The 27,808-nt window shown below is 47.8% G+C and overlaps 1 protein-coding gene across 1 annotated transcript in view; it reads left to right on the top strand.

The window, feature by feature from the left end:
• PRRX1 (paired related homeobox 1) overlaps positions 1–16,268 on the top strand; it is a 38,890-nt gene extending 22,622 nt beyond the window's left edge. Inside the window, exons 2-4 of the mRNA XM_059478234.1 lie at positions 8,330–8,505; positions 9,578–9,759; positions 15,208–16,268. Coding sequence (XP_059334217.1) covers positions 8,330–8,505; positions 9,578–9,759; positions 15,208–15,346 — 497 coding nt within the window. The 3' untranslated portion in view covers positions 15,347–16,268. The remainder of the gene's footprint in view (positions 1–8,329; positions 8,506–9,577; positions 9,760–15,207) is intronic.
• Positions 16,269–27,808: the final 11,540 nt, after the last annotated feature.

The raw sequence follows: 27,808 nt of genomic DNA, 5'->3' as shown, positions 1-27,808 counted from the left end.
GCTGGCTGAAATGCCAAGTGCCTCATCTTCAAGGGATATGTGGACAGGAAAAAAATCCCCCCCCAAGCAGCTCTTTTCTGTCTTCACAAAAACCCTTTCTTTTTTCTTCCCCCACCCTCCTTTTTATTTTTGCACTAGTCAGCTTGTTGCAAAAATATCTGATTTTCCTTGGTTAAAAGCTTTTCTAGCTGAAGTTCACGAGGATTTTTTTGCCACTATCTCTAAATGTGAGAATAAATTTATTAAAAGCAGTGTAGTCCAGAGTTCAGGTGCCAGGTTTTCACTTCATGGCTTCCACCTGTTCATGATTCATGGCAAGCTATAGGTCTGGGGGGTCACTTTTGTACATAAAGAGAAGGGGACACTAGGAAAATCCAACAGGGAGTGGGTGGAAATAATCCTGTGTGCCTTTTGCATAATGTGTAACCCCATGGAGCTCACTCCAGGGGGATATGAGTGTGGAAAATTAGTAACTTCTTCGTCCTAATTGCAGTGGTGCTTGTTGCCCCTGTCTTTGAGGCAGCTTGTGGGGTATATCCAGGTGGATGTGGATATTGGCCTTCCTGACTCCTCAGTCTGCTCCTGCATGGAAAGGGTTAATTGTGTGGTCCAGTTGAGAGCAGTGGTGGCTCTGGAGGACACTCTGATGTGCTAGTTTGGAGCAACCACTTGTGCATGAAAGGGAGCAGTGTCTCACAGCTTGGCTTTTTGAGTCTGTGGAGAAGGGAAGGGAAAGGGTGTTCAGCAAGAGAGGAGAAATTTTTATTAAGGTTTTTTTTTTCCTGGAATGAACTGGGGCAGGGAGGGGATCAAGAACGTGGAGAGGCGTCTTTGGGAGTGAGAAGATACGGATGGAGCAGGGCGGAGGTTGGGAAGTTTGATCTGTGCTGAATCTGTGCCATTCCTAAGATGGAACATCGGGACACAGGAAGGGGAGCTGATGGGAAGAGGTGTTGGAAGCCAAACCCCTGACCTTGCAAGGCCGTGAGTTCACACACGTTCAAGCACTGATCCAGATCTGAAACTAATGCCTCAGGTTTGAGCTTTTCTACTTTTCAGGTTCTGTGCTGCTTTAGTGTGTAGATCTGGTCTTCATATAGGGGATGGTGAGCTCTGCGCACAGAGCAGGGAGGCAAAACAATTCCTGCTCCAGCTGGGCACCAAGGACAAATGATCCAAATCTCAGGCCCAAGAGCACAAACAACGTGGGCTGAAGAGAGAAAAGCAAAAAAGTTGGGACTTCATGGGCTGGAGCTGGAATTGGACAATTAACTCCAATATGCCACTGGAGCAGAACTTACAAAAGTGAGGGACCCTGTGAGCAGTCATGCATTTTGTGACCATTTTGGTTCATCTTGGGTGCAGCCCTGGCTGGGCTCTTGTGCTGCCCAAGGTGGATCCACTGAGGGCTCCTAATAAATCCCTACTTTATTATTTAACTCTTTCTAGCCTCTATTGTAGGTCAGCCTTGACAAGACATCAAAACCAGGAGTGAGGGAGGGGCTGTGGAGGCTGAGAGGCTCTCGGGAAGCTCTGGAGGTGCCACTGGCACTGTGGCAGCTCAGGGACATTGGGGTGTGACACTTTGGGGTGTGATGGTAGGGTTTGGCTGGCACAGCCCTGTGAGGGCATTTCTGCTCCTGTGCCATGGCTCCAGTCTCTGCATTTCTGCTCCTGTGTCTGCATTTCTGCTCCTGTGCCATGGCTCCAATCTCTGCATTTCTGCTCCTATGCCATGGCTCCAATCTCTGCATTTCTGCTCCTGTGTCTGCATTTCTGCTCCTGTGCCATGGCTCCAATCTCTGCATTTCTGCTCCTGTGCCATGGCTCTGCACTGTGGGGCTGATCTGGGGGGGACATGGAGGAGCTCAGCCCCCTTGGATCCCCCGGTGAATCCACACTGCTGGAGCTCTGCCACGGCCTGGTGGTTTGGTCTCTTTGTCACTTACAAAGTGCAGCCTCACAGAACATGATTTGCCTCTGGCAGGCTTTAAAATGTATGTGTTTGCTTTTGATTATGTCTGTTGTTTTTTTGGGGTTTGGGTTTTTTTTTTTTTTCCTAAATTAATTTTCCAAGGATCAATGCGGTAATGCATATAAAAATTACAATATGTAAAACAAAGTATAAAAGCATACAAGGAATTCCAAACACATAACATACTGTGCCTTGGAGCTTATGAGATCCATACAGTGCTTATTGTATTATGGGAACACTCTGACCCTAAGACCTATCAGAAAGGCTTGTTAGAAGAGCAGGACTAAGCCGTGTGCCTTATGAGCTGTAGGATGCCCAGAAGGAAAACTCCAGTGAATATAAAAGCAGAACTGTTGCAGCAGAGCTCAGACTGGTCTGTGGGATGCAGGGGGACTTTCCATGGCTTTGTACCAATTTCTGGAGGAGGATGTAAACTTCTGCCCCCACAAATGTTGTTCGCCCAATAATTAACACTGAATGTTAAGTCTTTCCAGCGAGACTCTCCGGATTTCCACGGGATCATGATTACTCTTTTTTTTTTTTTTATCCCCAAATATAATTTCTTCTGTCAGCTCCAGCAAGTGGAAACATTGAAATGGTTAGAGAGGGCTCACATCTTAGCTGCTGTAACTGCCCATGTGCTTTACAGGTTGCCACCAGATGAGAGACAGAGCACCAGAGCTGAAACCACCCTGAAAAGGAGTTCTGGCTTACATAAGATAGGATAGAGCTCTTGGCTTCTTGTGCTGCCCTGTCTGTGGGTCAGGAGCAGGGCAGCTTGGGGTTTTGGTGGGACCCTATCCCTGCAGACCAGAACACAGGGAAAGCCTCTGCACTCAAGCCCCCATTACCTGGTAAGTTTGGGTGAAGACTGTTTGCATGCTGGAAACTCTTCTCAGAAGCTTGGAGGCATCTCTAGACTCTCCACCTGGAAAGTGACAACCCCAAGACCTCATTCCAGGGGCCAAGAGTCACTGACTGTGCTGTGCCTCAAATCCTACCTGGGAATGTCTCCTTTGGCCACGGTGCAGGTGGGAGCTCCCTCTGCTCCTGAGGGAGGACAGCCAGGGTTTCATCCTCCCATTGGTGAGGCTGTGGCTGTGCAGGACCTCAGCAGCTCCTGGCAGGCAGAGCCAAATTCAATAAGGTGATGCCTTGAGAGGCTACCTAGAACAGAGGCTAGATAGTGTTAAAGGAATAAAGCAGAGATTTATCAAATTATTTATTCCTTTATTAAAGGAATAAAGTAGGTATTTATTAAAGTAGGTATTTTTTATCCTATTCCAAAGGATACAGGGCTCTCCCTGCTATCCCAGCCGTTCACGGCTCTGTAATGATCTGTAATTGTTTGTGTGCAGGCAGCTAAAAATCACCCTGATAGGTCCCACATTGCAGACCCTTTGGAGAGGAAGTGCTGTAGCCCCACGGGTAACACTGAAAATGTGCATGTTTTTCTGTTTAACATTAAAACTCAGGTTTAGTATGAAAAATTCGGTGTCGCCTTTCTGAAGCTTCGTGCTCATGCACAGAACAACTTCTTATTTATGTGCAAAACTTGAACCTGACTGCGAGATAATCACAAGAGATGGCTCTTAAAGGAAATAGAGCATCTGTTTCTTTGTTACTTTTTTTTTCTGTGTTCCTGATGCTCTCAACAAGACTGGAACTTTGGATACTTGAATTTTCTGTGTAATTGAAATAATTTAAACATTGAGATAGTGCAGAAATAAAAACCAGTAGAGGTGAGGAGAAAAGCTCAGCTGGTGTTGTGTAATGAGAAGAAAATGATAGCTCAAAAATCTCTATAGTCTGACCTGTACTCAGAATAAAAACTTGCTGTTTTCACTGTTGTACAGCTGGGCTCGCTATCGCTGCTGTAGTGAAGTACATGACTTAACAGGCATCTCCTACCTTAACATATTTATTTTTATTTGTTACCTTCATTCCATATTGCCTACATTTGTGATGGCTGCTGTGGGATCCCTACACCTTCTTTTTGTAGCATTTGTGTGCCCTGAAGTTAAACCTTGTTTAACTTATTCAGAAATAATTCTCTTGCGTGCAGAAATCCGCACGAGCTGGAGTTCATTCTCTCCTGGGAGATTTTAGAAAGGAATATACTTCAGGCAGCTCTGGGCATGAAATCTTATCCATTTATGGCCCCCTGCCCCTCTTCTGGCCCTGCTCACATCTGGCAAAGACAATGGATGCTGCTGGTGGACAAGGAGCCCCTGGGATGAGCGGGGTGGAAAATCAGTGAACTTTGTCTCAAATCAGCGGGGCAGGGCTCTGTCACACTGTGGGTTCTTTGTGTCCCCATTCCTCTGCTTGGAGCCTTGGTTTTGCTTTGATTAAACATATCTGGGTTTTGGTTTTGAGTTTTTTATGATGCCAGTTGACAAAGCTGCCCTGCACGCAAAGCGTTGCAGTGTTTTTAGAGGGATGCCACGAATCGAAAGCAAAGCAGAGCGTGAGTTAAAGTGGACTGGAAGTGTGTGATGGGCTAAAAACTGGATGGCTGATGCTGGGGAGAGAAGCCTACCCAGAGCTGGGGGAACACCCAGAAATATTTATATTCAAGCTTCATGAAATTGAAGTTTAAACCAAATAAAGAGTCCTGCTCCTTTCCCTTCTATTCTCCCTTTTCCTTTCTTTCTCCACCAATCTGAATAAAACTTTCGTTTACTTGCAGTATTTTTTTATATTTTAAGAGTTTTGAGTTGTTGCCTTTATAATTTATAGTTTGTTTATTTTTTTCACTGTGAAATCATTTGTCTTGCTTGTTCTTAAATCTGTGTTCAAACATTAGCTTCTTATTTTGAAGGCTGTGATTAGAGTGTGATTCCTTATTTTCTTCCTGGAATCCTTTCTCAGTTTACAGTTTCTATAGCTGACGTGACAAATCTTTGCTGCCTTACCATACATTATACTGTGGTTAAGTGTCTCTGTCCCACCCTTAATTAAATCCAATGGTTTACTTTCGATTCGGATCCAATTAATGAACTATAATAGCTGGTTCTGGACTTAATAGAACTGGTCAAAACTTTTCCAAACTGCCCACACAATGTAAATCCCATCTGGAAATGAGCTTTTGTTCTGACCTGGAATGAATGCAAGTATGCACAAGCATTCCTGCAAACTGGAAATCTAAAATATGTTGTGGTTGTAAGTATTGATGAAAAAAATACCAATCTTGAAACTCCTACGTAGGCATTTAGTTTTCAACTCTGATTTTTTTTTAATTTAATTTAATTTTTGTGGGTTTTTTTGGTTTTAGGGGTTTTTTTGGGGGGTATTTTTGGGCGTTTTTTTTTTTTCAATGTGGCATCCCAAGAGGAGCTGCCTGGTGGTGCCCCAGCAATAGTTACAGGCACTGGGACAGTTACTGTGAGGTGAGGAGAAGAGATTGGAGTGTGTGCAAGTGTGGATCTGCCTCGCTGCAAGAGGAAAAAAGAACCGGATGTTTCCTGCTGAATCATTTAGGAGCACTTGAAAATGCTTTGGTGCACTTGTGTATGACACCAGGACCTGCGTGTTATTTGGAAATGTAGAAATAGCACAGGAAAAGGCAAATGTGGAAACAGGAAACGTAGTCCCAGCATGGAAGGTTGGGATTTGGCAATGGAATTCCCAGATTTTCCAGCACTGGGTTCCTGAGAGGAGAACACATGTTTCAGTCTTTCTGTGAGGCACATTTGCAAGCTGCTCAGCTTTTGAGAACTCTGCATGTAATAAAATTTTTCTGCTTAAAAGAACATTGACAGAAGACTTCTGACCTACCTAAAAAATCTTTAGAGCTGTTTCCCTCTCCTCTCCGTTTCTGCTGACCCCAGTCACTCATGCTGTCAGCATTGTTTAGGAATACCCTTTTCCAGGAATACCATTTTTCAGGAATACCATTTTCTAGTGTTCAGGGTTGTTTCCTGATGAAGAAATAATGGCAGAGTAGAAGAAACACCCTGCTGATGTGCTGGAGGCAGCCGGGGAGCGCTGAGAGCAAGTTGACATTTGCAGGCAGGCTGGGTTTAGGTGTGTGCAGTCCCTCCTTAGCAGCACAGGGCAAGACACAAGGACTGACCAACCCCATGCTGCTCTGGATTAATATCCTGTTGGTTTTTTTTTTTTTTTCCCCTGCTACCCAAATCACTCCTGTAGAGGTTTGGATTTTGTGCTGTTCCAGAGGTGCGGTGATGGGAGATCCCAAAATTCCAGAGCTGCCTGTCACAGGTCGTGCTTTGCCGTCACCTCTGTCCTGAAAAAAGGGGGTGACTGACATCCCTGCTCCGTGGCAGCCTAGACTGGGGGTGCTTTAGCCAGCAGTGACCCAGCCATGAGTCACCCAGCGCGGACACTTTCTGTCCTGGCTATTTTTGGGCTCGGTAATTACGAGGTGAGCTGTGAATCACCGGCGGCGTCTCGCTTTACGCCGGGAGGAAACCAGGCAAATTGTGCTAACGTGCTTGGCAGGGGGAATTATTCTTGTTCTCTGGTGTTTTACAGACTTTGGCCCTTCTTCTTGCTCCCCAGAGGGATGTGCTCACCCCTCCTCATGTGTAGCTGTCACGCAGGGCCAAGCAAGGGCTGAACTCGTGTTCCGTGCAGCCGCGTGTTTTCTTCTGGGCAGAAATGATGCTTCAGAGGCCTGGATGGGATTCTGAAAGGATCCCAAAGGCTTTTATTGATTTGTTCATATGCTCTGCATAGGCAGGGTTTAGGTTAGAGAATAGCATGAAGTGGGTAACTCCAAAGGAGGCCGTGTTGTCTTTGGCCTCTCCAGCAGCTGGCCTTGCGGTGTTTGTGGCATTTGGAGGGACGTTTGTGCCCTGAGGCTCTGTTTTCTGTGTTGTGTGGTGCACAGCAGCACAGCAGAGCCAGGGGGAAATAGCTGACCCCTTTTGAGAAGGGTTTGGTGATGAGTCAAGAGAGGGACATGCAGGGTTTTTCTCCTTCTTTATAAGGGATGGAGCTTGTGATGGCGTTAAACCCCCAGCAAGGAGAAACGTGTGCAGGGCGTTCTGCACAAGCAGCACTTCAATCCCATCCCTCTGAGCTGATAGATTCACCTGTAGCCCTGCTTTAATTCCTTCATACCTTTGTTTTCCTTGCACATTACTGCCTCTGCCAGTCCCTTCCCAGCTCAGCTTTACGACTCAGCAATCCTGTTAAAAACTGATCTCCAAACGCTTCCTCTCGGATATGGGAAAACCAAGGGTGTGTTTTTGCACCCAGGAATCCCCAGGCTGGAAAGGAACCTTCTGGGGATCATCAGGCTGTTGGAGGAGGATTAGGGATGGAGGCACTGTAAACCTGAAAGAATTTGAAAGCCATGCTTTAATTTAAGAGGAATGTCCTTTTGTTCTCAAATGGATGGGCCTTGCTCCAAAGGTGTTCAGGTGCAGTAACTGGTACCAGATGGGCTGTGAAAAGCAACACAAACAGGTGGTGAGGACAGCAACTGCAGACTTTAATTTCCCTGTCAGCCTCTCCCTGTGCCTTACATACCCCCTTGGAGAAGAGAGGGATAAGGGGAGCCGTCATAATTGTCCATGGCAAAAGGAGTGACTGTTGAGGGGGTGTTCTTCTGTACATAGCACTCTCAGTGGTGACACTGTCACCTGCACCAAGGTGTGCAAGGATGAACTTAGAATATGATTCCCTAGCTTGTGCATTTTCATGGATTATGGGATCAATACACTTTAATGCTGACATGAGTATTGGCTCAGGTCCCCCCAGGGTAACGTGGATTTTTGGTGGCACCCCACACATACTGGTGTGATCCAGTATGTTGATTAATTTCTGAGTAAATGCAAACCTGGTACAAAACAATAAGTGCTCTTATGGGTGGTTGTTCATCACCTTGCTGGGCTCAGCAAGGCAAGGAGGATGCTGCAGAGGGCAGAGCTGCTCCTCACTAGCAGCATCCAAGAGTGTGCTCTTACCCCAGAGAGCTGTGTTACGTCCCAGTCAGAGCACTCCTTGGAAATCTGAAGCAGAGAGAACAGGGCTTTGTGATTCTTTGCCATCAGAAAAGATTTCTGGGATTGTGAGGAATGGGGAGAAGCATTTTGGGCTTTTTTTGCTGCTTTTTAGAGATAAGGAAGCTGAGAGCTGGGGTAGCTTAAGAGATCTGGCACAAGTCTTACACAGTGGAATTGAAAAATGAATGCTTGAGATTGGTGCGCTTTCAACCTCCTCTTCATGTGGGGAGTAACCCAGCATGGTTAATGTATTAAAATTGTGCAAGCCCCTTCCTAAGCCCTTTCCCTCTTGAAACCATTAAGATTGTTCACCCCTCAATGGTGGCTGTGGGCTCTTGGCTTTCTCACTTTTCCCATCCCCAATTGTCTCTCCTAGATGATCAGCTGAACTCAGAAGAGAAGAAGAAAAGAAAGCAGAGGAGGAACAGGACTACCTTCAACAGCAGCCAGCTGCAGGCACTAGAGAGGGTCTTTGAGAGGACTCACTACCCCGATGCCTTCGTACGGGAGGACCTTGCACGCAGAGTCAACCTCACTGAGGCCAGAGTTCAGGTAATCCCATGACTGAGGTGATTCCCACCTCACCTAGGGGATCATTGGGTCGCTCCAGCAAGGGAGCAGAAATCCTTGGGGTCTGTCTGTGTGGCACACCAGGGTCACCAAGCTCCTGGCTCCACCGTGCCTTGAGGGAGACTGCCAGGCCTGACCTGCCCCTCCATGCACCACCTGCCCCACCAGTTGTGTCCATAGGGCCAGGCTGTTGAATGCTCAGGCTGCTGATGTTACCTTGATCTCTCAGCTTGCGGGCCTGCACCTTCTGCAGGTGACAGCAGACCGTGGATCACGGTGTGTTGGACAGCATTGCCAGGCCTTGCTGCCATCTCTTGTATTTGTGGGGTTCCCAGAGGAAGGGACGAATGATGAACCTGACTCCATGTTCTTAGAAGGCTAATTTATTATTTTAAGATATAATATATACATATACTTGTATATATAATATATATCATATATATAATATATTTTTATGTATCATATCATATCCATCATATCATATCTATATGTTATTTATTATATTAAAGAATTCTATACCAAAACTATACTAAAGAATACTAAACTATACTAAAGAATACAGAAAGAATACTTACAGAAGGCTAAAAGATTCTAAAATAGACTTGTGACTCTTTCCAGAGCCCCAACACAGCTTGATCATAATTGGCCAATAAGTCAAAACAATTCACTTGAAACTGATCAAATACGCACCTGATGGACAAACAATCTCCAACCACATTCCAAAGCAGCAAAACACAGGAGAAGCAAATCAGATAATTATTGTTTTCCTTTTTCTCTGAGGCTTCTCAGCTTTCCAGGAGAGAAATCCTGGGCAAAGGGATTTTTCCAGAAAAGATGACTGCCACAGCCATCTGCACGGGACACAGCCATGTCCCTCAGCCAGCCCCTCACCTGAGGGCTTGATCAGAGCAGGCACCAGGATTATCCCATCCTTAGGGTTCCCAGGGGCAGCCTGGGATGCAGCCAGCTTTGGGGATGGGGATGGGATCCCATGGGGACGTGGCCAGTGGCAGAGCAGATGTGATAGTCGGTGTCCCTGCGTGTCCCCCTGCAGGTGTGGTTCCAGAACAGGAGAGCCAAGTTCCGCCGGAACGAGCGCGCCATGCTGGCCAGCAAGAACGCCTCGCTGCTCAAATCCTACTCCGGGGACGTGGCGGCCGTGGAGCAGCCCATCGTACCCCGGCCCGCCCCCAGGGCCACCGACTACCTGTCCTGGGGCACTGCCTCGCCCTACAGGTGAGGGAGGGACACAGGGACCCAGGGAGGGACTGACTGACTGACTGACTGACTGACTGACTGATCCCACTGCACCACCCCAAAAGCACCCTCAGACAGCTCTGATGCATCCACACCTGGAGGATACAGCAGCCTGACCACCCCACTGGTTCTCCTCACCTGCCCCCACTCCATCTTGTTGTATTTGGGTTGCCCCAGACGTAGGAAGGGATGATGAATCTGATGTAGGAAGGAATGATGAATCTCATGTAGGAATAGGAAGGAATGATGAATCTCATGTAGGAATAGGAAGGAATGATGAATCTGACTCCATGTTCTCAGAAGGCTAATTTATTATTTTATGATACTATAATATATTAAAGAATACTGAACTATACTAAAGAATACAGAAAGGATACTTACAGGAGGCTAAAAGATAATAATAAAACTCGTGACTCTCTCCAGAGCCCTGACACAGCTTGGCACTGATTATCCAATAAGTCAAAATAATTCAATGCAGAAACCAATGAAACAATTACCTGTGGGTAAACAATCCCCAAACACAATCCAAAGCAGCAAAACACAGGAGAAGCAAATTAGATAATTATTGTTTTCCCTTTTCTCTGAGGCTTCTCAGCTTCCCAGGAGAAAAATCCTGGGCAAAGGGATTTTTCCAGAAAATATGAATGTGACACCATCCCATTGCCAGTGTGGTCCCAGCTCGGTGTTGTTGTGTCTTTCTGGCAGCTTCTGGGGGTCTCTCTCTGCAATTCAGGGAGTTTCTAGAGAAGCTCAGGTAGAAATGCATGGAAACAGAAGGTTTTCTCCAGTGCATCGGGTTTATAGCAAGGAGGAAACCTTTCCATGGGACACAGATCCAGGAGAGGGGGCTCAGAGCACTTGGAGTGGCTCAGCCAGCGCACAGTGGCCAGAAGAGGGAGTTCTGTGGCTGTCCCTCTGCTGGGGATGGCAGCAAGGCTGGGAGCTCACTCCATCCCTGTGGAGCTCTCAGCACAGGGCTGCTGAGCAGATCTTTTATTCCCTGAGCACAGAGGGGTGTGTGTGTGAGCACTGCACTGTGGTCACCCTGCAGGAAGGGCCAGGTGACAGACTGGAGCTCAGTGTCCACCCCCTGTGCTCAGTGCTGCTCAAGGGATGGCAGGAAGGGAGCAGGGATGTGGCAAGGCCAGCCTCAGAGGGTCTGGGATGTCTGTGCCATCACAGTGCTGCCTGTCCTCTCCATGCATGCCATCGCTGGCTCTGCAGGAGCTGGGTGGGGACACGAGCTCCACAGGATGTGTTGGTTTGTGGGGAGCCAGCTGGCTCGCAGGCAGTTAAAAAGGAGCTTGGAGGGTGTTTTTTAGCACAGTGGCTTCATTGTTGGTCAGGCCCATGAAGTCTTTGGCTGGATTTCTTCCTGTTCATCTGGCCTGGTCACTGCCAGCTTCCCCCTGCCCTCCAGGAGCCACACCATGCTCAGGACCTCTCTTGCTGGGTCACCTTGACCCTCTTTTTGCTCCAAGCATTGTTTGCACAGCAAGAGCTGCAAACACATGGTCTGGTCTTCCTGCTTGCTGCTTCAGGTCTGGGGGGTCCTCCTCATCCACTCTTTATGTCCAGAAGAACAAGTCATAGACCCACCCACTGCAGATATGGGAAAGGATGCTTTTGGTGGCCACCAGCTGCATCTTAGAAATGGCCCCTATCCTATGGATTTTTTTCTGTTGACTGCTGGCTGTCAAAATCCCTCTTTTATGGATTAAGGCTTTCTCCCTGTGCATGAATTGCTGTAGCATTCTGGGGAGGTGAGATCAGGGAAGGGAAGGGAGTGAGTTCCTTCCCCAGCCCAGTGGGACTGCACTGGTCACAGCACCAGATCCCTACTCAGTGCTCATGGCTTATTTCCACCTCTCACACTTCTAAAAAGAGATCCTCCCTCCTGAGATGATGTTTACACAGGGGGCTTCATAATCACTGCTAGGAGAACATGAACTAGGAGATAATTCATAATTACTGCTAGGAGAACATCAACTAGGAGATTCTAATCACTGCTAGTAGAACATCAACTAGGAGATCCATAATCACTGCTAGGAGAACATCAACTAGGAGATCCATGATCTCTGCTAGGAGAACATCAACTAGGAGATCCATAATCACTGCCAAGAGAACATCAGCTAGGAGGTCCATAATCACTGCTGGGAGAACATAAACTAGGAGATCCATGATCACTGCTAGGAGAACATGAACTAGGAGATCCATAATCACTGCTAGGAGAAGCCCCTGCAAAGGTAGCTCCTAAGGGTACCTGGGAAGGGCTGTCTGAGGTCACCTGCAGCACCTGGGATGTGCTAATGAGAACAGGGGAGAAGGGACAGCCTTGGGGATGGTTTTCCAGTCTTAGGGATGGTTTTCCAGCCTCAGGAATGGTTTTCAAGCCCCTCAGCTCCAGGCTGTGCCCGTCCAGGATGCAGACACACTTTGCCCTTGTCTTGTCTGCAGCCAAGATACTTCAGCAAAGGCATTTATTTGCAGCTGAGCAGCTGCTTTCCACACTCTGGGGTGCACAGCACCCTCAGACACTCCGTGCTCCCCTGGGTTTCTGATCCTTCTGCTCCTCTTCTGGCAATCACGCTCATCTGGAAGGGTCTCAGCCTCATTAAAGCTTTGCAGTAAGGTCATTCAGACATTCAAACAGTGAAACCCTGCAGCCATGTGGAGTGTTTGCATGGCCCCTGCCCCCTGCCCATCTTCCCAACAGGGCTGGAGCAGCCCCCGATTAGCAGCCACTCCTGGGGAGCGCCCAGAGCAGCGTGGCCAGGGCTGGTTTCCCTCTCAGATCTGGGAAAAGTTTTCAGTCCCTGTGTTTATTCTCCAAATACACTCAGCCACAGGTCAACCAAAGCTATTTGCAGATCTCTGTCACACAGACAGCCAAGTAGATACTATGCTTTTTTTGTTTTTGAAGTTGAGAAATGTTTTACTTAGGCATTTTTCAGCCTAGGTTCCTAAGAAAACAGGACTGGCAGCCCACACTTCCCACTCCAGCGACCTTTGGCTCCATGGGCCACTGAAAACCTTGTTTGAAAGAAGGATTTTAGTCCTCAGAAACATGATGCTCCTCTGTGTTTCATGAAACCAGGCAGCTGAGTGGAGGAAGGAGAATTTTCTCTGCGTGAATGGGGTGGAGGGAGGGGGCAGCAGGGTGACTTCAACCCTTGTTAGGCCCTGGAGAGTCTCTGGAGCAACCCTCAGGCTGTTCTGGTGTTTGACACAGCCTTCTTGTGCACTGCTCCTGCTGGAATAACCTGATGGAAGGAAGCACTTCTAGAGATTTTTGGTTTAGCAGGGATTTCACTTGGCATCTGTAAGTGAAACCATCCTCACACCGTCTGGGGAGCTCCCAGAGCCTCCCTGGAATTTCAGCTTCAGGCCAGCAACCTGGTTTAGAATGGGGACAGTTTCCCTGACTGAAAACTCCTATTTTATCCAGTTTGGAGTACCCTTGAAGGTCTCCAAATTTCTTCCAGCTCAAAAACATGGGAGAGATGTGTGACTGTGTTCACAAGGGTTCTTGGATTGGGGAAGAGATGAGGATCTGACTCCATGTTTCAGAAGGCTTGATTTATTATTTTATGGTATATATTACATTAAAACTATACTAAAAGAATAGAAGAAAGGATTTCATCAGAAGGCCAGCTAAGGATAGAATAGGAAGGAATGATAACAAAGGTGACTGTGATTGGCCATTAATTACAAACATCCAACGTGGGCCAATCACAGATGCACCTGTTGCATTCCACAGCAGCAGATAACCATTGTTTACATTTTGTTCCTGAGGCCTCCCAGCTTCTCAGGAGGAAAAATCCTAAGGAAAGGATTTTTCATAAAAGATGTCTGTGACAGAGATGCACCCTGTGGAAGCAGATGGGCATGGGGGATTAACTGGAGACCTTGTGGAGCTTTGCACCCTCCTGCAGGCAGCACTTGGGGGTGAGGAGAGAACCAGTCCAGCCATGGAGAGGGAATGAGGGGGTGCAGCTGGTTCAGAAGAGCTCCAGAAACAACACATCCACATGTTCTGGATGCTGGTGAAATGCAGATATTCCCTGCTGTGGATCTCCTGCAGACTGAGGGTTCACACAGCACCGGGTGGCAGATAAACTCCTGGCAGATAACCTCCCAGAAGGTCAGAAATACTCCTGAAATACTCCAGAAATGCTTTCTGACCTTCTGGGAGGTCAGAAATACCAGCAGCACCTCGGGGTGAGCAGGCACAGCTCCAGGCTGGGTCTGTGCAGCAGTGCCTGCAGGGAGATTTGCTGTTTGCATTTCCAGTGGTGGAGATCGGTGCTGGAACGATTTAAAAAATTAAAATAAAATAAAATAAAATAAAATAAAATAAAATAAAATAAAATAAAATAAAATAAAATAAAATAAAATAAAATAAAATAAAATAAAATAAAAACAGATAAAGGAAAAGACAAAAAGGCAAAAAATGCCAGCCCATCTTGGTGTTTTGGTGTGTGGATGGAGCAGAGCATTTCCCGGAGGCTCAGCTGTGACCAGCAGGGCAGGCAGGTGGGAAAGGTCAGCACCAGAGCTGAGCTGGCCTCCAGCAGAGCATTTGGGGGTTCCTCCTGAGCACTCTGTGTTAAATGGGCACCTCCACTTCATGTGGTGCTTCTCAGCTGGTTGTGATCTGTGGGCCATGCAAAGGAAATGCAGCAGGTCAAACACTGTGCTGGGTTTTGGGGAGTTGGCAGGGGGAGCTGCTTTTCACAGAAACCCAAGGGACACATGGATTGAACAAGTTTTCCAGTGGTCTGGAAAGCAGCTTTGCAGATTTTTTGGTAGGATAAGAAAGGAGTTGGAGATCTTTGTTCAGGCTCTGCTGTCAGAAGTGATGTTTTTCATGAATAAAGTTGCAGTTTGAAGGGGAGACAAAGTGGTTTATGTTTTGGGTTTCTTCCTTCAGCCTTCAGGACATGCTCTTTATAGTCAGCTGAAGTTTTGAGGGGGGAAAAAATGTGGAAATTTTCATTCCAAAAGGCTGAAACAAGAAAACATCTCAATTGTTGAAAGGGGTTTTTCCCAGAGTGTTGCTTTAATGTAACATGTGTTTCAGAAGTGACGTGATTTCACAGGCTGTAAAACCAGCAATTGGTCTCATCTAACAGACACTGCTTCCACTGGGAATACTTTTAAGGACAATGGTCTAACTGGCAGGCTGACCTCATTGCAAACCTTTTTTTGGGTTAGAAAATAGGAAGTGGAAATTTTTCCCGTTGAGCTCTGGTGCTGGGTGAGCGAAGAGCAGCGGAAAGATTTGCTAAATAAAGGGGAGTGGCAATTCCCTGCTGACACCACAGCAGGATTACATCCCACAGGTATGGAAAAAACCCCAGAATTTAGGCTCTGCTGTGGTTTGGAGGCCACGTCTGACGTGATGTTTCTCTTTCCATCCCTCAGTGCCATGGCCACCTACTCTGCCACGTGTACCAACACCAGCCCAGCACAGGGCATGAACATGGCCAACAGTATTGCCAACCTGAGACTGAAGGCAAAGGAATATAGTTTACAGAGGAATCAGGTGCCCACAGTCAATTAACAGCTGGGGGCAGCTGCCTTGCAGAAGGAGAAGACACAGCAGCACCCGTCCTGCTTTGCAACTTGTCTGTGCTGAAAGAAAAAATAAAAGGAAAAGAGAACAACAACAAGAAGAAAACACCATCAAGATAAAAGAGAAAAAAAAGAAAAAAATAAAACGAAGGAAAAAAAAGCCAACCCTCACCCAGAACTGAACACGGGGAGCAAACAGAACCTGTGAGTGATCAGGTTCCTCCTTCCTTTTGGGATAATGCCACCGTTTTTTATTTTCTTGTTATCGTCGGGTTTATTGCTTCTGCTCAATATACTGCGAGCTTCTTCAGTAAAGGACAGTCTCACCCTTGCTGGTTTCCATTTTTGTGAGGGGCTGCACAAAGAAACCTCTGCCAGTCTCAGCCCACGGAGCAGTCCCAGCCCCAGCACGCTGAGATCCAAAGCTTGCTCATCTCCCCGCTGCCCCAGCTCACCCTAGAAGAAGAAGAATTTGTTTGGTCACCGATTCCCACCCCACCCTGATCCCTCCAGTCCCTTGTGCCACAGAGGCAGCACGTTCCTCTCAGCCTGCCAGAAGCCCATTTAGTGCAGCAAGATGGATTCCTGCTGGCTGAGTTGCCTGGAAAACCTCCCTGGGCTCTGCAGGGCTCCATTGTTTGGTTGAGTATTCCCTGCACTGCTGCCTCAAAAAGCCAAAGAAGAGAGCAAAGCCAACATGGGGGGTGTGTGAGCAGGGGGATCTCTCTGTAGTGCCAAGATCAGGACTGTCAGGACACTCCTTCCTATGCCTTACAGTTTGTGCCACAGGGAAAGGCATTGTCCAGATGCATTTGTTTTATATATACTGTATATATTTATATATATAAGATAATACATGCAAGCTTGGTTGGTGTTTTTTATTAAACGAAATAAAACCCGTTGAAAACGTTCAGGATGTTTGTGCTGCATCCAGGTGGAGCTGTGCATTGAAATTCCAGCCACAGCCTCTCTCAGCCTTGGCAGAGCTCTTCCCTGGGCAGCTCTGGGAAAGGCAGCTCATGGGAGTTTCCATGAGGAGCCCCAAAGGAGTGGTGCTGGAGGGAAGCCACACTCCCTTTTTGCAGGTTTTCCCCGTGGGCAGCTGCCCAGAACACAGCAAGGCTCTCCCCTGCTGGTTCATGTGGCTTTTGGGATATCCCAGGGAAATCCCTCTGGGCACAAGGGATGTCTCAGTAGGGAGCATCCCACCAAAGATGCCTAAACATGCTCAGTAAGGCTTGTCCCATCACCTTAACCATTCCCCCTACCTGCTGTCCTCCCTCTGGGCTCTGGAGGCCTAATTAGCACCTAATTAATTTATCTCCACGAAGAGCAGAGGAGATGCAGCCCAAAAGGGTTTTCTTCCATGTGATGGTGTTCACAGGGGTTCTTGGATTGGGGAAGAGATGAGGATCTGACTCCATGTTTCAGAAGGCTTGATTTATTATTTTATGATATATATTACATTAAAACTATACTAAAAGAATAGAAGAAAAGGTTTCTCATCAGAAGTCTAGCTAAGAATAGAAAAGAAAGAAATTATAACAAAGGCTTGTGGCTCAGACAGAGAGTCCAAGCCAGCTGACTGTGATTGGCCATTAATTACAGACAAACCAACATGAGACCAATCACAGATGCACCTGTTGCATTCCACAGCAGCAGATAACCAATGTTTACATTTTGTTCCTGAGGCCTCCCAGCTTCTCAGGAGGAAAAATCCTAAGGAAGGGATTTTTCATGAAAAGATGTCTGCAACACTTCCACACAAACATCCTGAGGAAATCAGGATCTTCCTCATTGCTGGTGATGCTGTCTCTGATGTTTGGGGGAGGAAGAGGAGTTGATTTGTGACAAACAGCACTTGTGTCCAAGCTGAGATGGGCAAGGCCATGGCACAGCCCCACTGAAGGCAGCAGAGCTGCTCCATGGCCCAGGCTGGACCATCAGGGAAGGAGGATGGAGCTCAGCCATGAGAAATACCAGAGAGGCTTGGCTCTCCAGCCTGGTGGTTGCTGCAGACACCCTGGGCATGTGGGGATGTCTGACAGTGGGCTCTGATAGTCTACAACAGCATGTTGCAGGAAATGAGGAATTAATCTCTTTAAGGTGTAGGAGAAAATTAAACTGGCAGAGGATGAATGGAAATCCAGCCAAAATATTTGAACTAGCACGAGGGAAAAAGCCCCAAATCCACACTGGAGTAAGTTTTGCCTGTGATTGTGTGCATTGCTGCTGGATTTTTTTTTTTTTCCTCCCTGTATGGGTATTTTTGAGGAAAAAAAACCCTAATTTTGATCAGGACAAAAAGCTGAAAGTCACAGGCAGAACCAGGAAAAGGGAGGCAAGGTGAGTACTGTGCTTTAAGAAATCCATCACATTCTGTTTGATCCCTTTTCTTGGAGAACCTCACATGTGTGTAAACCAGAATATTTCTGTCCTGCACAGTGCAGGTCCAGCTCCTAGAGCCAAGCGATGATGTTGGAAATCTCAGCCTGCACTGAGAAACTCACTCCTGCTCCCTGCGCCCACACAAGCACACGGCAGAATTGGTCACAAAGGACCCAGTGCCTTTGAGTATCACCACCCAGAGGCTGAACTGAGTACCTTGAGCTGGTGCTCTCCCCTCCCTTGCCCTGCTGCCTCCTCCAGAGCCCACCCCAGCAGTGCCAGCAGCCTGGCTGGATCCCCCTGGGCTGCCCTGAGAGCTCTCCCTGCAGTTTCAGCTCTTTCCTTTTCACCTTTCAGCATCCCTCTGGCTTTCCCCCAGGCTTTGCTCAGCTTTGCTACAGTAGAAAAACCCCCCTGAGCAGCTTTTGTAGTTGTCTGTGTAGGGACAGCACTTTCTGAGGGTATCAGGGGAGCATCCCTGTGCCCACCCTTTTTCAGCCTCCTTGCTTTATCTGCATTGTCCTGCATGGGGCTGCTCCTGCAGGGAGGCTGTGGGAGCTGCTGCACCTCCAATCTGAGCTTCATCTTGCCTTGGGTTGGGCTGCTTGGCCAGGGGTGCCACCACAGCTGGCTGGGCTGTTGTCAGTTCAGATAAGACCTTTACATCCCCAATCTTGCTCTGTTTACATGGATTTACTGCCCAGGGTCCAGCTGGATGGACAGACAGCTTCTGGTGTTGGCTTGTTGATTGCTGGTGACCTCAGTGAAAAGACAGCGACTCTTCGTCCATTAAGCCGAAGTGAAATTTGAGAATTGCCTGTGTCTAATCTGTATTTTATTAAACCATGTAAATATATGTGCAAATCAAGGGCCTTATCCTCAAAGAGCGGAGTTCTCCAGGGTTTCAGCTGGATTCAGGATTTCCAGTTGCAGCTCTGGGAAGTTGCCATGGTTACCATGGTTCTCATTAGGTTTGGGTACCATTCAGGGCAGAAAATGTGTCTGAAGGCATTTTCCTCTTGCCTGTTTTCTCAGGCTCCCCCTCTCCCAGCAGACAAATAGGTGACTGGTTCCCTCCAAGTGGGAATTTTGTGCATGGCAGGGATGGTTGGTTGGTGAATCCATGGGATTTCCAGATGGGAGCATATCCTGTAAATTATCTCTTGCTTTGTGATGTAAAATAGTGTTTGCCCTAGAATAGAAATTATAACTTTCAATAAAAAGGGGGAAGAGACTCCTCCAGCCTTTCTGTGAGCTGCCACATCTGTGCCATGTGTGGGTGTCCTGCAGCCTTGGCTGGGGCTGGGAACTCTCTGGAGCCCTTGAGGGGGGATCAGGAGCCCGTGGAGCTGGGCTGGGGGTTCAGCAGCAGTGCAAGGCAGGAAACATCCACAAAGCCTTCTCCTGGAAGAGATGGAGTTCGGGAGGGATGGAGACACAGCCATGGCTTTGTGCCAGCTCCCTGCACCCCACAGGGCTGGTGGGGCTGAATGTGGGGCAGAAAGGGAGCAGGGAAGGGAGGGAGGGAGGGAGGGAGGGAGGGAGGGAGGGAGGGAGGGAGGGAGGGATGGAGATCCCCCTGGGGGTGCTGGGCATGGCTGACCAGCAGGGACGGAGGGAGAGCAAGAAATGAAGATTTAAAAAGGTTTGAGTCCTGTCCCTGTGCAGGAGTGAGCAGAGCTGGGCTCAGCAGGGAGATCCCTCCTCACAGCAAGGCAGGGGGGCAGAGGGAGCTCAGAGGGTCATCAGGGCTCATTAGTGTTAAAGCAGGGTGGGAGTGGGGCTGGGTTTGTCTCCTGAAGATGAGGAGCTGGGCTGGGGTCTCTGTTGGGAGCTGTAGCTGGCTGGGGGGAGATGCTGGGGGGCTTCTGCAGCTTCCCCTCTTGGTCACTGAATGATGGATTCAGGTTTGAGGCAGCTGTTGGGAAGCTGTGTCTGGCTTGGCATCCTATTTCCCTGCTGGTCTGCCTTCTGAGCCTCCCTGGGCAGGTAAATTTCAGCAGAGCAATCCCCAGAGTTAAGGGGAGATGGGTGTCTCTGCAAGGCCCTCAGCACTCAGCCCAGGCGGCATTCCTTGGAAAGCAGATTATTCCCTCCTCTGAAGCTGAAATAATAATAATATCACCCTCTTGCTTATTATTTGTTTTTGCCAAAAGAACTAGGCTTGTAAATAGCATCACTTCCCAGTTGATTTAGAGACTGGAGTGGTTTGGGGAGAGTTGAAACAAGGCTGGGTGCCCATGCGTATTAAGAACTTATTTTTGTTGGACACAGGAGCACAATTTCAACCAACTTTGCCCTGCACACTGTGGTGCTCCCATCATGGACCTGGGTCCGGCTTCAGAGCAAAACCACACCTCCTGCTCAGGAGGAGCATCTCATCTCCCTCAGGGGCAGCAAAGTGTCCCTATGGCTGAGGGTTTGTGTCACAGACACATTTTATGGAAAATCCTTTCCTTAGGATTTTTTCCTCCTGAGAAGCTGGGAGGCCTCAGGAACAAAATGTAAACATTGGTTATCTGCTGCTGTGGAATGCAACAGGTGAATCTGTGATTGGTCTCATGTGGTTGTTTCTAATTAATGGCCAATCACAGTCAGCTGGCTCGGACAGAGAGCCGAGCCACAAACCTTTGTTATCATTCTTTGTTTTTCTATTCTTAGCCAGCCTTCTAATGAAATCCTGTCTTCTATTCTTTTAGTATAGTTTTAATGTAATATACATCATAAAATAATAAATCAAGCCTTCTGAAACACGGAGTCAGATCCTCGTCTCTTCCCCAATCCAAGAACCCTGTGAGCACCATCACAGGGAAGGGTTCCTCCCCTGGGACAGGGAGCAGATCCCATTCCCACATCTTCCCCTGTCCCTGTGGGATGGCAAAGCCCTCTTCAGTGTCCTGGCCTCCATTCCTTACAGCAGCACAGATCCACCAAAATCCCACACCTGGCAAGGCTGGGAGGCCTCAGGTTGGTCTAAGAGCTCCCAACCTGCAAACCCAACAGCACCAAACAGGCAGGAATGACATTTAAGTGCAAAGCTGGTTGAAATTGTGTTCTCCTGTGTCCAACAAAAACAAATTCTTAATAGGCATGGAGCTAAGTGGAGTCACCCAGAGTCACAATTTCCTTTCAGCAGATATTTCATCCCCAGGCTGTCATTTCCACTCAGTATGCCATGACTGAAACAGCAAACCCTGGAGAAGCCACCCTGCTCCCCCAGCAGCAGCTGCTCCTCCTCCATCCATCACCAAAAAATGGAGGTGAAACAGAGACAGATTGTTGCTATTTATTGTTCCTAAAGCCATGTTTGGGCAGCTAGCTGTCCCTGGTGAAGTGAGGCTGGCCACAGCTGCAGAGTGAGGAGGGAGAAGTCACCCTGTGGTGCAGGAGATGCACCAGTGCTGCACCAGTGCTGCCTTCACCTCTGGCCTCTTGTGACATTGCGTTGGAAGGATTCTCCCATTTACCTCTGGAAATCTCCTTGGGCATCTGCATTCCATCAGTGAAACCCCTCCTTGACAAATGGTTTGCAAAGGGAATGGGAAGAAAGGGAGAAAAAAAAAGGGGGGGGAACGGGGAAAAAAAAAGGAGAAAAAAAAAAAAGGAAAAAAGGGGGGGGGAAGGGAAAAAAGGGGGGGAAATGGAAAAAGGGAAAAAAGGGGGGGAAGGGGGAAAAGGGAAAAAAGGGGGGGGAAGGGGGGGAAAGGAAAAAGGGGAACAAAGGAAAAAAGGAAAAAAAAGAAAGAAAAAGGGGGGAAAGGGGAAAAAAGGGGGAAAAGGGAAAAAAAGGGGGGGAAAAGGAAAAAAAAAAGGAAAAAAAGAAAGAAAAAGGGGGAAAAGGGAATAAAAAAGGGAAAAAGGGAAAAAAAGAAAGAAAAAGGGGGAAAAGGGAATAAAAAGGGAAAAAAATGGGGAAAAAAGGAAAAAGGGGGGGAAAGAGGGGAAAAAAGGAAAAAAGGGAAAAAAGATAAAAAAGGGGGGAAAAAAGAAAGAAAAAAGGAGGAAAAGGGGGAAAAAAGGAAAAAGGGAAAAAAGGGGGGGAAAAGGAAAAAGGGGGCAAAAGGGGGGGAAAGGAAAAAAGGGAAAAAAGGAAAAAAGAGAAAAAGGGAAAAAGGGAAAAAAAAAGAAAGAAAAAGGGGGGAAAGGGGGAATAAAGAAAAAAGAAAAAAAAAAAGGAAAAAGGGGAAAAAGGGAAAAAAGGAAAAAAGAAAGAAAGAAAGAAAGAAAAAGGGAAAAAAGGAAAAAAGGAAAAAAGAGGGGAAAAGGAAATTAAGGAAAAAAGGGGAAAAAAGGAAAAGAAGAAAGAAAAGGGGAAAAAAGGGGAGAAAAAAAGGGGAAAAAAAAGGGGGGGGGGGAGGAAAAAAGAAAAGGAAGTATCATGCATCGCCAAAAGAAGCAGTTAGCACATTCACCATGGTTCCTGTGCTTTTGGGCAGCCCATCCCTCCTGAGGTTCTGCCCTTCCCACCCTGAGTTTCAGCCTGGACAGCACTGGGAGGTCATCATGGCCATAAAGAGCCATGGGCACGGTGCAGGGACACGGCTGTGCTTGGGTTTGCCAGGCTGTGTTGTCCATGCACTCCATTTCCTGAGAAGATCCATCCCCTGGGCACTCACAGGAGACACCAGCACTGCCCCACAAGAGAGAAACCAGCCCAGGTCCTGCCCAGCTCAGGAGCCCTCCCTGGGGGCACAGACATCACTGAAATACAACAATTTTCTTGGGGTGTTTTTGTTCCAAAAGCTCAACGTGCTCCACTTCAGCAAGGCTTCCAAATCTCCAGTGTCAGCTCTTCTGCCATGCCTGTGCATATCTGCATTTTCCTTGCAGTATTTTTAGAGATTTTCCCCTCCCCAGCCTGATCTGGGACAAAGTCAAATATGTAAATCTTGGAAGCTGCCACAGGAAAGGAAACTCCATTTTTCAACCAGCCTCAGATACCGCCTTCAGCCACAGCCACAAATCATCTGCCAGCCTGGGGAGCTGTGCTAACCCCTCAGATAAGGGCTCCAAACGTGGTGCAGGAGGTGTTTGTGCTGCAGCCAGCTTGGGGAGGTGCTGCTGTCCCACCCTGCAAGGATGGGCTGGATATTCCCACAGGATGCTGGTGGGAGGCAGCAGAGAAGGGGGCAATGGCAGAGTTCCAGATGTCCCATCCAGATGAGCAAAGAGCTCAGCTCTCCTCCAAGACACCCCCTGAGGGTGCTGGAGCTCCAGGACTCGCATCCCTTTGCTGAGGCAAGGGAGGAGCTGATGGGTGAAGGGTTCAGCTCCCGGGTCTGGAGCAGGATGAGCCCCAGCTCTGCCACACCAGCACAGGGGGCAGCTGAGGAGTGCCCAGACACAGACACAGACACCGCTGCACCGCCCCCAAACTGGGGGTTCAGTCCCACAAATTTTGGGGTGCAGCCCCACAAACTCTGGGAGTCGCCTCCTTCCGACGTGGGATGGATCTCATGCCTTGTGCAGGCTGACCCAGAACAGAGGCTGGACAGAGCTAAAGAATAAAGCAGGGATTTATTAAAGGCCTCAATGGATCCACCTTGGGCAGCACAAGAGCCCAGCCAGGGCTGCACCCAAGATGAACCAAAATGGTCACAAAATGCACGACTGCTCACAGGGTCTCTCACTTTTATAAGTTCTGCTCCATTTGTGTATTGGAGTTAATTGTCCAATTCCAGCTTTAGCCCATGCAGTCCCATCCTTGTTTTTCTCTCTTCAGCCCACGTTGTTTGTGCTCTTGGGGCTGAGATTTGGATCATTTGTCCTTGGTGCCCAGCTGGAGCAGGAATTGTTTTGCCTCCCTGCTCTGTGCACAGAGCTCACCATCCCCTCATATGAAGCCCAGACCCCCACACTAAAGCAGCACAGAACCTGAAAAATATAAAAACTCAAACCTGAGGCATCATTTCCCTCTCCTGGTTTAACACACTGGTCTGTGCTGAGCTTCCCAGCAGGACAGCTCCCACCTGAGCTCCTCCTCTGCGGACTGAGAGCCCCCCTCATCCTTGAGGAAAGCTCCCCAACCTCTTCTGCTCTTGGGGGTGGCTGTGGAGAGCATCATCTCTTCCTACAGCAGCTTTCTGGGCAGTGGCACTGAGCCCATCTGAGGCCACTGAAATGTGGTGCTTGTGACATCCCAGGATGGGTTTATGGAGCTGGTGATGCCCCAGGAGGGGTTTGTGGTATTTGGTGTATCCCAGGATGGGTTTGTGGTGCTTGGTGTGTCCCAGGGTGGGTTTGTGGTGCTTGGTGTATCCCAGGATGGGTTTATGGCCTGGCTGGTTTTAGCACATCCCATTTGAAAGGAGGGTTCCACCTGGCCCTGCTCTGGGCTGTGGGACAACATCTGGCACAGCTGGGGCAGGCAGAGGCAGGAGGCAAAGGAGAAGAGTGTCAGTGCAGCCTGCAGGGACTGCAGCATTTGGACAGGACGCTGGAAAGAGCAACTCTGATCCTAAAAAAGTTATTTAAAAAAAAAAAAAAAAAAAAAAAAGAATTAGACATCCTAAGGTGATGGTTGCCATTTATCACCCTTCAGGCTGCTGTGAGCTCCCTGCCATGGCACAGAGATGCCCATCCCTGCCCCACCAACCAGAGCCACTTCAGCTTTGATTTCACAGCTGGAGACCCTGGGGCCCATCCCAGCAGAGCCCCAAGGTGTGGACAAGGCACAACCATCTCCCAGCCCCCCCTGGGAGGGACCACTCCTTTCCATGGCGTTTCCATGGCGTTTCCATGGCGTTTCCATGGCATTTCCATGGTGTTTCCATGGCGTTTCCATGACCTTTCCATGGCATTTCCATGGCGTTTCCATGGCGTTTCCATGGCGTTTCCATGGCATTTCCATGGCATTTCCATGGCATTTCCACGGCGTTTCCATGGCATTTCCATGGCATTTCCATGGCATTTCCATGGCGTTTCCATGGCATTTCCATGACCTTTCCATGGCATTTCCATGGCATTTCCACGGCGTTTCCATGGCATTTCCATGACCTTTCCATGGCGTTTCCATGGCGTTTCCATGACCTTTCCATGGCGTTTCCATGGCATTTCCATGGCGTTTCCATGACCTTTCCATGGCATTTCCATGGCGTTTCCATGGTGTTTCCATGGCATTTCCACGTCACTTCAGAGCCAGCACCTGGCTCTTGGAAGATCCCCAGATGTCAGGAGCCAGGACATCCCTCTGGCTGTCCTGAGCAGCCCAGACCCCTGCCAGGGGGCTCAGAGACCCCAAAATGCCCCTGTGGGTTTGATTATGGCCCATGAAGCAAGTTACCAACCTTGTATGAAGATCAGCAAGCCACAACAGTTCAGGCAGAATATTGGTGAAGTTATCACGGGGTGGAAAAGTAGATTTTAGGGTTTTTGGTATGGGGGTTCAGGAGGAAAGATGGAGGGAACTGGGCATGTCCAGCCTTTCTCCTTCTTCTTCTTCTTCTTGGCCTCCATCTTCTGCTGTGATATATATATATATATAATTACTTTATATATAAAATATATAAAGTAATATAAATGTAACTACTTTTATACATCAAATAATATAATTACTTTATACCTCCCCTACCTACTTGGATTTTTTTGCAAAAAAAACCTTGCAAAAATCCTTATCACCTATATTTGTAGCTGAAATACAAAAAGGGGGAAGTGTGGATGAGCTCAGCAGCTGGTCTGCAAGCCAAACAACCAAGAAATTGATAAAATATGAGTTTATAATAAATAATTGATAAAATATGAGTTTATAATAAATAATTGATAAAATACGAGTTTATCCATAGCAAGGAAGAAAGCAAGGCTGTTAGCATGGAAACCAACAAAATAGACACAAAGGGGATATTTACAGTTGGAGGATCCATGCCTTAGTGAGCAGTCTATATGCCTCAACAATTTGTAAATAATGTTGTAAATAATGTAAATTATTTGTAAATAATGTAAATAAATAATGTTGTAAACTCTTACCAATTAATTGTTGACATTAATTGCTTTGTACCAATAAAATACAATATACAAATATTGTACAAAAATACAAAATACAACACAAATATTGCTCTGTCCAATGAATAGAACGAGCTGGTTTGATGTAACTAATGACCTAAGATCACACTTTGTATAAAATTTGTATAAAATTTAAGAACAATTTGCAATAAAGAAGCCATTGTTGGCTTCCCCCACTGTTGGCAGCCTCCAAGGGGATGCTGTTTTTGGGGATTCTCCAGGGACGGATCATTACTGGTACAATTACCCACTCAGGATGTCTCACCAGCCTATCCCATCCCATAATTTCCAAGTGGACACTCACACATGTAAGCCATCAAAACCAATAAATGCTTCTCTTTCATCTGTGCTCCTCTCAAAAAAAAACATTTGCAGCATTATTGGAAGATCTCAGGAGGTCAAGCCCTCAGTTAACCTGCTTGGTAGCATGTCCAAAATACACAGGACCAGGTAATCAAAACTTTTTGTGAGCTCACTGGGTGCATGCAGCCACTCTCAGTTCCTGAAAGCAAGAATAAAAAATTACTTTTTTTTTTCAGAGTTAAAAATAAACACAAGGATTGCTGATAACTTAAATGGGAAAAGGGCACATGGAAATGTCAGCCCTTTAAAGATTATGCTTTAAAACTGGAACATCTTGCAAATGCCCCAAGAGCCCCAGGAGGCTGGTTTCAAAACCTTTCTCTTGGCAGACAAAGTCCCTTTGAGACAACGTGGTCAAAAACCAGCTGGTTTTGAAAGTGGAAGTTGGGTGTGTGCAACAGGCTGTCAAACAGCAGCCAGAAAAAAACATTTTCAGTACCCCAATACTGAAAACATTGGGAAAATACTGAAAACATTGGGAAAATACTGAAAATATGTTCAAAGGAGCCTCACATCATCCTGCCCCTTGCTCAGAGCAGCCCCACAGTGCCAATCCATGGGGCTCCTTCGTGCCCAAAATCTTGGCATCCTCTGGGCAAGCAGCACCTGGCTCTGGCTGGTAAAACCCCTGACACTGCTGGGTGGTCTGGAGCCAAAATCTGAGCACAGCATGCAGGCTGAGCCCTTTTGGGGGCTTGGAAGGAGAGGCACAGCAGCTCCTTTTAATAAACCCAAAATCTGAGCACCACATCCAGGCTGAGCCCTTTTGGGGGCTTGGAAGGAGAGGCACAGCAGCACTCACTGATATACTAAAACGATACTAAAGAAAGAGAAAGGAGACATCAGAAGGCTGGAAAAGAATGAATAATAAAAACCTGTGACAGAACAGAGTCCTGACACAGCCGGACTGGGATTGGTCATTAAGTTAAAACCATTCACACGCTGAGTAAACAATTCTCCAAACCACATTCCAGAAGAGCAAAACATGGAGAAAGTGAAGCTTCCCAGCTTCTCAAGAGAAAAAAATCCTAGCAAAGAGATTTTAAATGAAATACCACAGTAACAGGAGTGGTGTGGCCTTTCCTCCCTCCCCCAGTCCCTGCAGTGTGCCTGGAGGCTCTGTGGGTCGGATGGAGCCCTCTGAGCCCCTGGTGCTGTGGGAAGCTGCTGCTCTGGAGATGTGGAGCAGTTTGGGTGTCCCTTTGGGTTCTTTGTCCCCTTTGGCATGGCAGGTGCCCAGCCCTTGCAGCCTTTCCCTGCCTGCAGCTGCTCCAGGAGCAGAGCAGCTCTGGTGTGCTCGTGTTTGGAAACCCCTCTGGGAGAGCTCGAGCCATCCCTCTGGTGCCTCTGTGTTGGACATCCCTGCAGGCTGCTGCTGCTCCTCTCACACCCCCGAGGCTGAGCTGGTGCCAGCAGCCCTGCCCTCTGACATGGACGTGGCCAAGCTCTGTTTTTGGTGTCCCCGCTGCCTTTGAAGTGCTGCCTGCTGCCCCCAGCCCAAGCTATTCCCTGAGGTGCCCCCTCTGTCCCAGCAGCCATGAGAAACATCCTCCTCGTGGTGCTTCCAAAAGGACAAAAATGTCCTTGGGTGCTGTAAATAGCGCGGAGGAATGGTTTCTCATGATCCTGCCAGGGCCAGGGATTCTGCTGCTTGAGCCTGGGCAGAGTCAGCAGAGCCCTGCTCAGTACTGGGGCCCATTGC

The sequence above is a fragment of the Ammospiza nelsoni genome, chromosome 9 (assembly GCF_027579445.1).
Source record: "Ammospiza nelsoni isolate bAmmNel1 chromosome 9, bAmmNel1.pri, whole genome shotgun sequence".
NCBI classification, from domain to species: Eukaryota; Metazoa; Chordata; class Aves; order Passeriformes; family Passerellidae; genus Ammospiza; species Ammospiza nelsoni.
The sequence above is the reverse complement of the archived record's forward strand: the minus strand, read 5'-3'. Positions and strand labels throughout refer to the sequence as shown.